Genomic DNA, 15,297 nt, shown 5'->3' with positions numbered 1-15,297 from the left:
CGCCTGCCATTTTGCTATAGGCCGGACGGGAAATGGTTAAAGTGAAACCTGTGTGCAATCCTCATGGAACCATCACCTTTACGAGGGGGGGGGGGGGGGCTGGTAAGTATTGAGCCTTACCAAGAAAAAATTAAGCTAGGAAGCTGTAACTGCCACACTATTCTACATATTCCCCCCAGGAAGTCAATGCACTTGCGACATCTGTCCTACACCTTCTTAAGTCCGTGCAAATAAAATTCTTTCGACTGCTGGTGTCACCACTCATTTGCAGCATTGGTTGCCTCCGGAACACTCCAAAGTCGTTGTCCCTTTAAGGTGTTTTTTTGAGATTGGCGAACAAATGATAGTCAGACGGAGCCAGGTCGGGAGAATAAGGTGGATGGGGCATCACTTGAAAGCCTACGGAGGTCAGTTTTGCCCTTGTTTCCCCTGCAGTGTGTGACAAGGCCAGGGGCCTTGTCACCTTCATCTCACTATACCTAGCTTCCCTGAGTATAGTGGGATGAAGGGGAGAGCCATGGGGCCCCCTACTGGCCCCCGGGCCCTCGGGCAGCGTCCGACATAACTGATACAAGACAGAGCTGTGCAACTCCAGGTGGGAATGACTGCTCCTTTCAACCTTGTGGTGCAGGTCCAGTCCGCAGCCTGAATAAGAGCCAATGATGCAAGAAAGGATGACCGCACTCCCAGGTGTAAAGCAGTGATAATTTATTGAAGATAAAAATCCGTCAAGATACATCATAAGACATCATGAGACCTCTATGCAGTCATGGCAAGATTAACGCGTTTCACGAATCAAGGTTCGCTAATCTATAGCAATTATGACCTGGCAAACCTTGATTCGTGAAACGCGGGCACCTGGCAGGGGAGGGGGGCAGGGAAGCACTTTCGTTCGTTCATTCGTTCCTTTCTTTCTTTTTCTTTCGTTCTTTCTTTCTTTCGTTCTTTATTTTTTCTTTCGTTCTTTATTTTTTCTTTCGTTCGTTCGTTCGTTCTTTCGTTCGTTCTTTCGTTCTTTCTTTCTTTCTTTTTCTTTCGGAAGTGAGGGTGGATACCTTGCTTTGACAGGTATCCGATTCCTCCTCCCCCCCCCCCCCCTCCCTTGAAAGGTGCAAATGTGGGTGCGAACAAGCTGAAAATACCCCCCCCCCCCAAAAAAAAGTTGGGGCCCCCTCACATATACGTACGAATGTAAGCGCACGCGGCGGGGGGGCGCCTATGCATGAAAATGCCGACTGCGATAAACATATTGCACATCACCGCTCACGCCGGAGTGAGAGCAATAATTCCAGCACCAGACCTCTTCTGTAACCCTAAACTGATGACCTGTAGGGGGCTTTTAATGCGTTGCCTATAGAAAATATCGGGCACCGAAATTTGTTGCCATTTCAGGGGCGCGCACAAATTTAAAGCGATAGTAAACCTTAGAACAAAGCCCTCCGGCGGCACGTTGTTACCGCTAAAGGCGCCTCCATTATCACCTGGCCTTCCTTCCGGGTTCATGGGCTCCAGCTGTGTGATTGGCCGGAGCCCCCTTTTGCCACACAAGACTCAGAAGAAACAGCATTTGTATGCAGAGCGCACATGTCGGTGACGTCACCGGCTGCATCCACAGTAAATATCTCCTAAACGGTGCGCACTTAGGCGATCTTTACAGTGCCTATAGGTAAAATTCATGCATGGGAGTTTACTCCCACTTTAAGGTCTGACATGTTGGGTATCTATTTACTCGGTGCAACCTCAGCTTTTATATTTTACCAACAATTTGGGTCATTTTTGGAGTTTGTGTGCCCTAAAACGCACTTCAGTGTATTTCTTAGACCTTTGCGGTAATATTGTGTGACATAAAAAATGTAAACTTCCGCTATTTTTTTCTTTAGGGTGTCTGCTTTCTGAAAATGTATCATGTTTTGGGGGGGTTTAATCTTCAGGCCTAAAATGATTTTTTAAGCATGTGTGCAAAAAATATATAAAGTATCTCACAAAAGTGAGTACACCCCTCACATTTTTGTAAATATTTTACCAGGTGAGGAGGACAAAGACAAGTGTGTCTTGTCTACAGTCAAGCATGGTGGTGGGAGTGTCATTATCTGGGGCTGCATGAGTGCTGCCGGCACTGGGGGGCTACAGATCATTGAGGGAACCATGAATGCCAACATGTACTGTGATATACTGAAGCAGAGCATGATCCCCTCCCTTCAGAGACTGGGCCGCAGGGCAGTATTCCAACATGATAACCACCCCAAACACACCTCCAAGACCACCACTGCCTTGCTAAAGAAGCTGAGGGTAAAGGTGATGGACTGGCCAAGCATGTCTCCAGACCTAAACCCTATTGATCATCTGTGGGACATCCTCAAACGGAAGGTGGAGGAGCGCAAGGTCTCTAACATCCACCAGCTCCGTGATGTCGTCATGGAGGAGGGGAAGAGGACTCCAGTGACAACCTGTGAAGCTCTGGTGATCTCCATGCCCAAGAGGGTTAAGGCAGTGCTGGAAAATAATGGTGGCCACACAAAATATTGACACTTTGGGCGCAATTTGGACATTTTCTCTTAGGGGTGTACTGACTTTTGTTGGCAGCGGTTTAGACATTAATGGCTGTGTGTTGAGTTATTTTGAGGGGACAGCAAATTTACACTGTTATACAAGCTGTACACTCACTACTTTACATTGTAGCAAAGTGTCATTTCTTCAGTGTTGTCACATGGAAAGATAGAAGAATATTTACAGACATGTGAGGGGTGTACTCACTTTTGTGAGATACTGTATATATGTGTGTGTGTATATACAGTTGTGCTCATAAGTTTACATACCCTGGCAGAATTTATGATTTCTTGGCCCTTTTTCAGAGAATATGAATGATAACAAAAACTTTTCTTTCACTCATGGTCAGTGTTTGGCTGAAGCCATTTATTATCAATCAACTGTGTTTACTCTTCTTAAATCATAATGACAACAGAAACCCAAATGACCGTGATCAAAAGTTTACATACCCTGTTGATTTTGGCCTGATAACATGCACACAAGTTGACACAAAGGGGATTGAATGGCTATTAAATGTAACCATCCTCACCTGTGATCTGTTTGCTTGTAATTAGTGTGTGTATAAAAGGTCAATGGGTTTCTGGACTCCTGACAGACCCTTGCATCTTTCATCCAGTGCTGCACTGACATTTCTGGATTCTGAGTCATGGGGAAAGCAAAAAAAATTGTCAAAGGATCTGTGGGAAAAGGTAGTTGAACTGTATAAAACAGGAAAGGGATATAAACAGATATCCAAGGAATTGAGAATGCCAATCAGCAGTGTTCAAACTCTAATAAAGAAGTGGAAAATGAGGGGTTCTGTTGAAACCAAACCACGGTCAGGTAGACCAACTAAAATTTCAGCCACAACTGCCAGGAAAATTGTTCGGGATGCAAAGAAAAACCAACAAATAACTTCAGGTGAAATACAGGACTCTCTGAAAACATGTGGTGTGGCTGTTTCAAGATGCACAATAAGGAGGTACTTGAAGAAAGATGGGCTGCATGGTCGAGTCGCCAGAAGAAAGCCATTACTACACAAATGCCACAAAGTATCCCGCTTATAATACGCCAAACAGCACAGAGACAAGCCTCAAACCTTCTGGCACAAAGTCATTTGGAGTGATGAGACCAAAATTAAGATTTTTGGCCTCAACCATAAACACTTCATTTGGAGAGGAGTCAACAAGGCCTATGATGAAAGGTCCACCATTCCTACTGTGAAACACGGAGGTGGATCACTGATGTTTTGGGGATGTGTGAGCTACAAAGGCACAAGGAATTTGGTCAGAATTGATGACAAGATGAATGCAGTCTGTTATCAAAAAATACTGGAGGAACATTTGCATTCATCAGCCAGGAAGCTGCGCATGGGACGTACTTGGACAATCCAACATGACAATGATCCAAAACACAAGGCCAAGTCCACCTGTCATTGGCTACAGCAGAATAAAGTGGAGGTTCTGGAGTGGCCATCTCATTCTCCTGACCTCAATGTCATTGAGCCACTCTGGGGAGATCTCAAACGTGCTGTTCATGCAAGACAGCCCAAGAATTTCCAGGAACTGGAGGCTTTTTGCCAAGAGGAATGGGCAGCTTTACCATCTGAGAAGATAAACAGCCTCATCCACAAATACCACAAAAGACTTCAAGCTGTCATTGATGTTAAAGGGGGCAATACATGGTATTAAGAAATGGGGTATGTAAACTTTTGATCAGGGTCATTTGGGTAGTTTCTGTTGTCATTATGAATTAAAAAGAGTAAACACAGTTGATTGATAATAAATGGCTTCAGCCAAACACTAACCATGAGTGAAAGAAAAGTTTTTGTGTTATCATTCGTAGTCTCTGAAAAATGGCCAAGAAATCATCATAAATTCTGCCAGGGTATGTAAACTTATGAGCACAACTGTATGTGTGTGTGTGTGTATATATATATATAAATTTGCTGCTTGTGTTTCTGGATCTATTGATTTCTTTTGAATGCTGTTTTTATTTATTGTTTAATGGAAATAAATAATCCATTAATATGATGGGCAGTCAGCTGAAAAATTTCAAGTGGTATTGAACCTAAATTCAAATCTTTATTATATTGCAGCTTACCAATTCTTAGATTTTTCTTTTTTGGACTTCCTTTCCGCTATTTTCACCTACCATTAAGTCTGTTGTCTTTCAACAGAACAATCTCTCTAGTAGAATGTATCCGTTACAGAGATGAGACAAACCATTTAAAACTGATAGGGGTGCTTACAATGATCAGCTTTTATTTATTCATGTAAAAGATTTATCCCAAAAAGAAAAAAAAACAACTGCTGTAACTAATGGTAAATAAGGATGAGCTGAACCCCCCCCTTTCGGTTCGCACCAGAACAAGCGAACAGGCAAAAAGTTCTAGCGAACACGCAAACCCTATTAAAGTTATGGAACACGAACATGAAAAATCAAAAGTGCTCATTTTAAAGGCTTATATGCAAATTATTGTCACAAAAAGTGTTTGGGGACCCGGGTCCTGCCCCAGGGGACATGGATCAATGCAAAAAAAAAAGTTTTTAAAACGACCGTATTTTCAGGAGTAGTGATTTTATTAATGCTTAAAGTGAAGCAATAAAAATGAAATATTCCTTAAAATATCGCGCCGGGGGGTCCCCTTAGTCTGCCTGTAAAGTGGCACATCTGTGTGATTTGTAGAATAGTACCACAGCAAAATGACATTTCTAAAGGAAAAAAACAGCATTTAAAATTGCTTGCGGCTGTAATGTATTTCCAGCTCCCGACAATATAGATGAAAAAATCAAGGAAAAAAACGGTGTGGGTCCACACCCCCCCCCCCCCCTTAGGTTCTGGTATGGATTTGACAGCTCTTATATAGGCAAGGGCGGGGTCACCTGCTGACGTAACCTGATGACTCTGCCCCGTCTGACGTCACATGAAGTCAGAAGGGAGGCGGGGACACTCGGTTACGTCAGCGGGTGGCCCCGCCCTCGCCTATATAAGTGCTGCCACAGCCAAGAGACAGCAGTCGCCAGGAGTCCTCACATCGAGGCGGAGCTTTTTTATTTTTTTCAATTTTTAGGTCCGTACGGCGGGGTGATTGAAGATGGATGGACAATTCCTTTATTAAAAAAAACCAAAAAACTGTCTTGTGGTTTTTACCTTTTGACACTTTTTTTTTTTTTTGGTGAATGGGTAGCCGATACCCATTCACATGGGGGGGGGCCAGTTCTGGGGGCCCCCTTGTTAAAGGGGGCTTCCAGATTCCGATAAGCCCCCCGACAACCAATGGCCAGGGTTGTCGGGAAGAGGCTCTTGTCCCCATCAACATACGGCTTTATTACATTTTAATATACAGTAAGTTGCATTCTAGAATGCTTTAGACTATTTGTACTTGAACCTAATTATCCCATTCTTATTCTTCTCTCTCTGGCAGACGTTGTATACAGATTATACACAAGCTCCTGTGCTACCAGAAGAAGTGCCGAGTACGACTTCAGTATACCTGGAGGGAGCTGTGGTCAGGTAAGTCCCCAAACATCGTCCCCATTGCACCCCGCTGGCTGAAAGAACACATGCACATTTTTTTTTTCACCTGAAGATTAATGTGCATTCCTTAATTTTTCCCCAAAGCTGCACGTCCCCTCTAAGTACCATAGTTTGTCACCATGCCACGAGCGTGCGAAATTTTAAAGCGTGACATGTTAGGTATCTATTTACTCGGCGTAACATCATCTTTCATATCATACAAAAAAAATTGAGAGATATATTGTTTTTGTTTTTTGCTTTTTTTTTTTTTTAGTTCATTAAAGTGTATTTTCTTCAAACAAATTGCATTTGACAAACCGCTGCGCAAATATTGTGTGACAAAATACAAAATGTTTGGGGATTCTAAGTAATTTTCTATAAAAAAAAAAAAAAAAAAATACAGATTTTTACTTGTAAACAAAAAGTGCCAGAAAAACCCTGGTCGGCATGTGGTTCAGTACTGTAGTTTGTCGCCATTCCACGAGTGTGCGCAAATTTAAAGAGTGATATGTTCGGTATCTATTTACTCACCGTAACATCATGTTTTACATTTTACAAAAAAATAAAAACATGGGATATATAGATATATATCTATATATAGATATAGATATATATCTATAAATTATATATATATATATATATATATATATATATATATATATATATATATATATATATCAATATATATATATATATCTATATATATATATATATATATATATATATCTATATAGATATATATAGATATATATATATGATAGATATATATAGATATATATATATGATAGATATATATAGATATATGATAGATAAATAGAAAGTGATTGGGGGGCGACCTCTCCCGCCACTTCTAAAAGTGACTGGGGGGCCACCTCTCCCGTCACCTCTAAAAGTGATTGGGGGCGACCTCTCCCGTCACCTCTAAAAGTGATTGGGGGCGACCTCTCCCGCCACCTCTAAAAGTGATTGGGGGCGACCTCTCCCGCCATCTCTAAAAGTGATTGGGGGGCGACCTCTCCCGCCATCTCTAAAAGTGATTCTGGGGCCGGGATCAATTGTGCCACCGAATCTCCGAAAGTTCAAAAAGATACCGGGGTTATGGCATCTAGAACAACACTATGTAACATCAAAGTAATGACGTATTTTCCCAGTTAGGTGGTCGTTGGATGTACTTTATTGGAAAAACCCAAAAAAAACCTGAGTTTTAAAGTTGTGTGACGTTCGTGCCCTCGTCTGCTGGGTCAGGGTGGTGATTATCTAAGTTCATATAATCAATGCCGTCCGTCTCTTCCTGGCCTGATTACATCGGTGGATTGTGCTCTGAACTCTCTCCAGCCTCCGCGCGCTCCAATCTCGGCAATCAGCCTGCTTTCTCCTAATGATATCCCTCTGAGACGAGACAATCGGCTTCCACCGGCCATATGTTCTCCCCCAACAAAAAAAAGCTACATCTTAATGCCCTATGCCGGTGCAAAACGGGCAGTGTAGTAGAATTTCATATTAACCAATATATATTTTATGTTATTCATATTAATTTGCATATGTTTTATTAATAATATAATTATTATTAATATTCATATTATTATTATTATTATTATTATTAATATTATTATTATATAGTAGTGGTTTTATCAATATTATTGTTCAATAATTAAAGCAATAGTTATTAATCTTTATTAATGTATACTATGTTTTCCATAGATATAGAAAGTCTTCATTTTTAAATGTTGAACTTTAGATGACCTCTCTGCTTCTTTCTGATATTTTTTATAAGGTAGTTTACTGGGTGAAAGTTCATTAGGGTAGTTCATTTTTAGTTTTCAAGTAAGTGCTAATTGGAAAAGAAAACACTTGACAGCAGATGAATTACAGCCTGATAAGATAAGAACATCTTATACAGGTGGTTTAGAAATAATTATGTGGAATAAGGGAAAGTTATGTACAGAACATTAATTAAGTTTGACAGGGCCAAACAAAGGTCTGCTTGTGCCCTCATTAAAACTGTTAAAATACATTGATTAAGGAAATACTGATATGTATGTATATATTCATAATTAGACAATATTGAATAAAGTAATTGGCTTAGTATAAAGCATATATGTGTATGTGCATATATATATATATATATATATATATATATATATATATGTAAGACATATATCACATATTGGTGGGGTTATTGAAAGTTCATTTTCCCAAAGTCATAAATCTGTAATCCTTGAAGTCTTATCAGGACGAGGAGGGTTTGATTTAACACAGCTGGGCACCATACTGTCTCTACACAGGTGTTTCTAATTGGACAAAACCAGTTATAAATCACTTTAGGGAACATATAGGAATTCTGGGAATGAATAAGTTTGCCTGGTTGTAGAACAGGTGTCAGATTTATGGATAGTTACATTGACGTAGATCTTAGCAACCAATCATATCTAGGAGAGATGGCTAAGATGAGGCTTGTAAAAGGGTATATAAATGCAAGTTCTATAATTGTTAGACAGACAAGTCCAGATAGGCGTCTATCAGGCTCACTGCTATATATGCAGCCCTATTGCACGGGTTATAGCGGTGAGAACCAATAAGCAAATATCTGTTCCTTTTGTTGTAGCTTGTCTCCTCGTACGAGTTAAATAAAGAAAACCTGCATCACTGAAGTCTTGCCTGGTTCGATACGTTATTATTCTACTTCAGCAGCCGAGCAAATGTCGGAGCTCTTCACCAACCAATCAGGTTCCGTCTTTATGCTCCGACTTTCCTAACGGGCAGATAATGATACCAGGAGGCATGGAGAGAGTGCAAGCTCCTGTGCACGGCTTCAGATTTCATGTCCTCTGCTGCACCGGGGAGACAGAATGGGGAAATGCGGGTTGCTGTGGGCGAACGACTCTTGTACTCTTGACGACTTGTTGTATCTATGCCACCAAGAATGAAGGCCAAAGGGGGGTCCAACCCGCTACTAGCAAGGGGGACCTAATAAAGTGGCCGGTATGTGAATATCTGTTTTGGTCTCCCCAGATGGAAACAACAGTCTTCTCGGGAGTCAGCTGGATTTGGCCTTACCAAGCAAAGGAAATATAGGTGAACGCTCAAGTTGGAGGCCACCACAGTGGTGGACACAGAAGCAGGACATCCTAATTCTATGTTCCCCCCAAGCTCTGCACCGGCAGGAGGAGTCATTGGAGTAGTGTTGTCCAAATGTTGCATGCAATACTCGGAATAGCTTAACCACTTCAAGATCGCGATACATATAAATGCGTTGTGGCTTTTAAGTGGTTTACCGGGTTTATGGGTAATGCCATCAGCCATAACCCGGTATCTTTTTTTTTTTTTTTTTTTTTAGCCGGCAGCTGGCTTTTTCATGAAAGCATTCCAAGCGGCTCATGAGACACTGGAACGTTTTTGGAAGCGGCGGGAGTTGTACGCCTCTATGGCCTTGGAGGACTGGAGCAATGTCATTATGTCACTTCCAGTCCAGGCTGGAAATAAACTATTTTTTTTTTGTTTTTTTAAAGAAAAAGAACAAAAGTTTTTTGGATCTTTTGCTTTTAAAGGTAAAGCAGAGATTTGGGGTCTTTTTGACTCCCAGATCTCTCCATAAAGAGAGACCTGTCATCCTTACATGTATTACAAGAGATGTTTACATTAATTGTAATAGGAATAAAAGTGATCAAAAAAATAAAGGGACAGTGTAAAAAAAAAAAAAATAAAAAGTAAAGTTAAAAGTAAAATAAAAAGTAGTAAAATAAGAAAAAAAAAAAAAGATATGAAAGTAAAGCGCCCCAATCCCTCCGTGCTCGCAAGCAAAAGCGAACGCATACATAAGTCGCGCATGCCTATGTAAACAGTGTTCGCACCACACGCATGAGGTATCCCCGTGATCGTTAGAGCGAGAGCAATAGCTCTAGCGCTAGACCTCTTCTGTAACTAAACTGGTAACCTAAAAATTTTACTAAAGCTTCGCCTATGGAGATTTTTTAAGTACCGTAGTTTGCCACCTTTCCGCCAGCGTGCGAAATTTTAAAGCGTGACATGTTGGGTATCTATTTAGTCAGCGTAACATCAACAAAAAAAATTGGGGTATATATTCTGTTTTTTGTTTTTTTTAATTCATTAAAGTTTGTTCCCCCCCCCCCCCCAAAAAAAATGCGTTTGAAAACCCGCTGCACAAATACTGTGTGACATAAAAAATTGCAACAACTGCCATTTTATTCTCTAGGTTCCCTGCTAAAAATATTATATATATATATATATATATATATAATATAATTTTGGGGGGGGGGGGGCGGGGTGTATATAATGTTTGGGGGTGTTAAGTAATTTTCTAGCAAAAAAAAAAAATTTTTTTTACTTGTAGGCAACAATTGTCAGAAAAAGGCCTGGTCCTTAAACATGTTGCTCTGTGTAATGGATTTGCATCCTCCTCTTCTCGGGTCCCCATCCTTTCCAAAGGTGATAATGCTGCCCCTCCATAGATAGAGTGAGTGTGTGTGTCCCCACGTTCACCAAGGGAAAAAAAAATCTCAAAAAGGAAAACTAATTCAGCGATCATATTGAAGGACTAGTAAGCTGCGATATATCAGGTTTGTACTGGGAATAACGATTTTAGTGTGCATTCCCTTTCATTATATATGTATTGGTGTGTGTTCATCATTCGCACGCGCACGCCTCTTTATACAGCGGGTAAAATAAATATTGCACACGTCTTCATTTTTCTAGGTAAATACAATGGGGACGGAAAGTATTCAGACCCCCTTAAATTTTTCACTCTTTGTTATATTGCAGCCTTTTGCTAAAATCATTTAAGTTCATTTTTTTCCTCATTATTGTACACACAGCCCCCCATATTGTACACACAGCACCCCATATTGTACACACAGCACCCCATATTGTACACACAGCACCCCATATTGTACACACTGCACCCCATATTGTACACACAGCCCCCCCATATTGTACACACAGCCCCCCCATATTGTACACACAGCACCCCATATTGTACACACAGCACCCCATACTGTACACACAGCACCCCATATTGTACACACAGCCCCCCCATATTGTACACACAGCACCCCATATTGTACACACAGCACCCCATATTGACAGAAAAACACAGAAATGTTGCCATTTTTGCAGATTTATTAATAAAGAAAAACTGAAATATCACATGGTCCTAAGTATTCAGACTCTTTGCTGTGACACTCATGTATATAACTCAGGTGTTGTCCATTTCTTCTGATCATCCTTGAGATGGTTCTACACCTTCATTTGAGTCCAGCTGTGTTTGATTATACTGATTGGACTTGATTAGGAAAGCCACACACCTGTCTATATAAGACCTTACAGCTCACAGTGCATGTCAGAGCAAATGAGAATTATGAGGTCAAAGGAGCTGCCTGAAAAGCTCAGAGACAGAATTGGGGCAAGGCACAGATCTGGCCAAGGTTACAAAAAAATGTCTGCTGCACTTAAGGTTCCTAAGAGTACAGTGGCCTCCATAATCCTTAAATGGAAGACGTTTGGGACGACCAGAACCCTTCTTAGAGCTGGCCGTCCGGCCAAACTGAGCTATCGGGGAGAAGAGCCTTGGTGAGAGAGGTAAAGAAGAACCCAAAGATCACTGTGGCTGAGCTCCAGAGATGCAGTCGGGAGATGGGAGAAAGTTGTAGAAAGTCAACCAGGCAGAGTGGCCCGACGGAAGCCTCGCCTCAGTGCAAGACACATGAAAGCCTGCATGGAGTTTGCTAAAAAAAAACACCCGAAGGACTCCAAGATGGTGAGAAATAAGATTCTCTGGTCTGATGAGACCAAGATAGAACTTTTTGCCCTTAATTCTAAGCGGTATGTGTGGAGAAAACCAGGCACTGCTAATCACCTGTCCAATACAGTCCCAGCAGTGAAGCACGGTGGTGGCAGCATCATGCTGTGGGGGTGTTTTTCAGCTGCAGGGACAGGACGACTGGTTGCAATCGAGGGAAAGATGAATGCGGCCAAGTACAGGGATATCCTGGACGAAAATCTTCTCCAGAGTGCTCAGGACCTCAGACTGGGCCTAAGGTTTACCTTCCAACAAGACAATGACCCTAAGCACACAAAGGTGGTATTGACATGAAATGTTCACCACGTCGGTAACAATCCATGCAATCCATACATACAAGGACACCAAAACAAGTTAAGAAATGAAGTTGTGTGTAATAAAATGGAAGGACACAGGAAAAAATGTATTGAACACTTGAAGAAAGGGAGGTGAAAAATGGCATGGAAAGCTAAGACACTAGCTGACATCTATCAGTAATTAAAAGGCAATCCCGCCCCTTGTCAGTGCAAAATAATATCAACTGGTTCGGTCTCAACTGATGGCCTATAAAAAGATGTCTCATTACCAAGGTGTCACACAAGAAACCTCTCATGATGGGTAAAAACAAAGAGCTCTCTCAAGACGTTAACAACTTTATCGTTGCAAAACATACGGATGGCATTGGTTACAGAAAGATTTTTTAACTTCTTAGTGTTCCAGTGAGCACTGTTGGGGGCCATAATCCGGAAGTGGAAAGAACATCATTTCACCATAAACCGGCCACAACCAGGTGCTCCTCACAAGATTTCTGACAGAGGAGTGAAAAGAATTATCAGAAGAGTTGTCCGAGAGCCAAGGGCCACTTGTGGAGAGCTTCAGAAAGACCTGAAAATAGCAGATACACAATAAGCAATGCACTCACCCGCCATGGCCGGTATGCACGCTCACCACGCAACACTCCATTGCTGAAAAAAAAAGCATGACGAAGCTCGGTTAAAGTTTGCTGCACAACATTTAGACAAGCCTGTGAAATACGGGGAGAATATAGTCTGGTCAGATGAGACCAAAATCGAACTCTTTGGATGCCATAATATACACCATGTTTGGAGGTCAAATGGCACATCACCCCAAAAACACCCCCCATACCAACAGTGAGGTTTGGAGGTGGGAACATCATGGTGAGGGCGGGGCTGTTTTTCAGCATACGGTACTCATATCCTTGAAGGAAGGCTGAATGGTGATAAAGGATGATGCAAGATGAAACGAGGGCGGACATCTCATCCCAAGCACAAAGCAAAGGAAACTCTCCATTGGTTTCAAAGAAAGAAAATAAAGCTGCTAGAATTGCCCCCAGCCAATCACCTGACTTGGATCCAATAGAAAATCTATGGAGAGAACTAAAGATCAGAGTTCATAGAAGAGGCCCACGGGACCTTCAAGATTTGAAGACTGTTCATGTGGAAGAATGGGCCAAAATCATACCCGAGCAATGCATGAAACTAGTTCCTCCATACAGGAGCCCGAGTCTTGAAGCCGTCATCACTAACAAAGGATTTTGTACCAAGTATTAAATACATTTCAGTTAGTGGGTTCAATACCTTTTCTCTGTGTCCTTCCATTTTATTACACGATCCTAATTTCTGAACGTATTTGTTTTTTGGTTTCTTTGTATGGATTACATGGATTGTTACCGGCATGTGGGGAAAATTTCAAGTCAATATCACCTTTTAGAAATATATTTACCTAGAAAAATGATGACGTGTTCAATACTTATTTTACCTGCTGTATATACAGTATATACATTATTTTACCCGCTGTATATACAGTATATACAGTATATACAGTATTCATACCCCTTGAAGTTTTTCCACATTTTGTCATGTAACAACCAAAAAACATAAATGTGTTTTATTGGGATTTAATGTGATAGACCAACACAAAGTGGCACATAATTGTGAAGTGGAAGGAATATGATAAATGGTTTTCAACGTTTTTTACAAATAAATATGTGAAAAGTGGGTGTGGGGGAGGGGGGCATTTGTATTCAGCCCCTTTACTCTGATACCAGAGGGGCTCTGATGAGGTTACAAATATGCAGGGGGGCTCTGATGGGGACATAAATATGCAGGGGGGCTCTAATGAGGACTTAAAAATGCAAGGGGGCTCTGGTGAGGTCACAAATATGCAGGGGGGCTCTGATCGGGACAAAAATATGCAGGGGGGCTTTGATGGGGTCACAAATATGCAGGGCGCTCTGATGGGGACATAAAAATGCAGAGGGGCTCTGATGGGGACATAAATATGCAGGGGGACTCTGATGGGGACATAACAATGCAGGGGGGCTCTGCAGAGGATCCAAATATGGAAGGGAGCTCTGATGGGGAAATAAATATGCAGGGGGGCTCTGATGGGGACATGAATATGCAGGGGGGCTCTGATGGGGGATATAAAAATGCAGGGGGGCTCTGATGAGGATACAAATATGGAAGGGAGCTCTGATGGGGACATTCATATGCAGGGGGGCTCTGATGGGGACATCAATATGCAGGGGGGCTCTGATGGGGACATCAATATGCAGGGGGGCTCTGATGGGGACATAAATATGCAGGGGGGCTCTGATGGGGACATAACAATGCAGGGGGGCTCTGATGAGGATCCAAATATGGAAGGGAGCTCTGATGGGGACATACATTTGCAGGGGGCTCTGATGGGGACATAAAAATGCAGGGGGGGGGGCTCTGATAGGGGATATAAAAATGCAGGGGGGCTCTGATGAGGATACAAATATGGAAGGGAACTCTGATGGGGACATTCATATGCAGGGGGGCTCTGATGGGGACATCAATATTCAGGGGGGCTCTGAAGGGGACATCAATATGCAGGGGGCTCTGATGGGGACGTAAAAATGCAGGGGGGGGCTCTGATGGGGGATATAAAAATGCAGGGGGGCTCTGATGAGGATACAAATATGGAAGGGAACTCTGATGGGGACATTCATATGCAGGGGGGCTCTGATGGGGACATCAATATTCAGGGGGGCTCTGAAGGGGACATCAATATGCAGGGGGGCTCTGATGGGGACATCAATATGCAGGGGGGCTCTGATGGGGACATAACAATGCAGGGGGGCTCTGATGAGGATCCAAATATGGAAGGGAGCTCTGATGGGGACATACATTTGCAGGGGGCTCTGATGGGGACATAAAAATGCAGGGGGGGGGGCTCTGATAGGGGATATAAAAATGCAGGGGGGCTCTGATGAGGATACAAATATGGAAGGGAACTCTGATGGGGACATTCATATGCAGGGGGGCTCTGATGGGGACATCAATATTCAGGGGGGCTCTGAAGGGGACATCAATATGCAGGGGGCTCTGATGGGGACGTAAAAATGCAGGGGGGGGCTCTGATGGGGGATATAAAAATGCAGGGGGGCTCTGATGAGGATACAAATATGG

The 15,297-nt window shown here is 42.2% G+C and overlaps 1 protein-coding gene across 1 annotated transcript in view; it reads left to right on the top strand.

Moving 5' to 3' along the window:
- The window catches only part of ARMH3 (armadillo like helical domain containing 3), a 213,076-nt gene that overhangs the window by 90,740 nt on the left and 107,039 nt on the right, over positions 1–15,297 (top strand). The window contains exon 19 of the mRNA XM_073595364.1: positions 5,954–6,042. Within this exon, the coding sequence (XP_073451465.1) occupies positions 5,954–6,042 (89 nt within the window). The remainder of the gene's footprint in view (positions 1–5,953; positions 6,043–15,297) is intronic.

Source organism: Aquarana catesbeiana, linkage group LG08 (assembly GCF_042186555.1).
Source record: "Aquarana catesbeiana isolate 2022-GZ linkage group LG08, ASM4218655v1, whole genome shotgun sequence".
In the NCBI taxonomy this organism is placed as follows: Eukaryota; Metazoa; Chordata; class Amphibia; order Anura; family Ranidae; genus Aquarana; species Aquarana catesbeiana.
The sequence above is the reverse complement of the archived record's forward strand: the minus strand, read 5'-3'. Positions and strand labels throughout refer to the sequence as shown.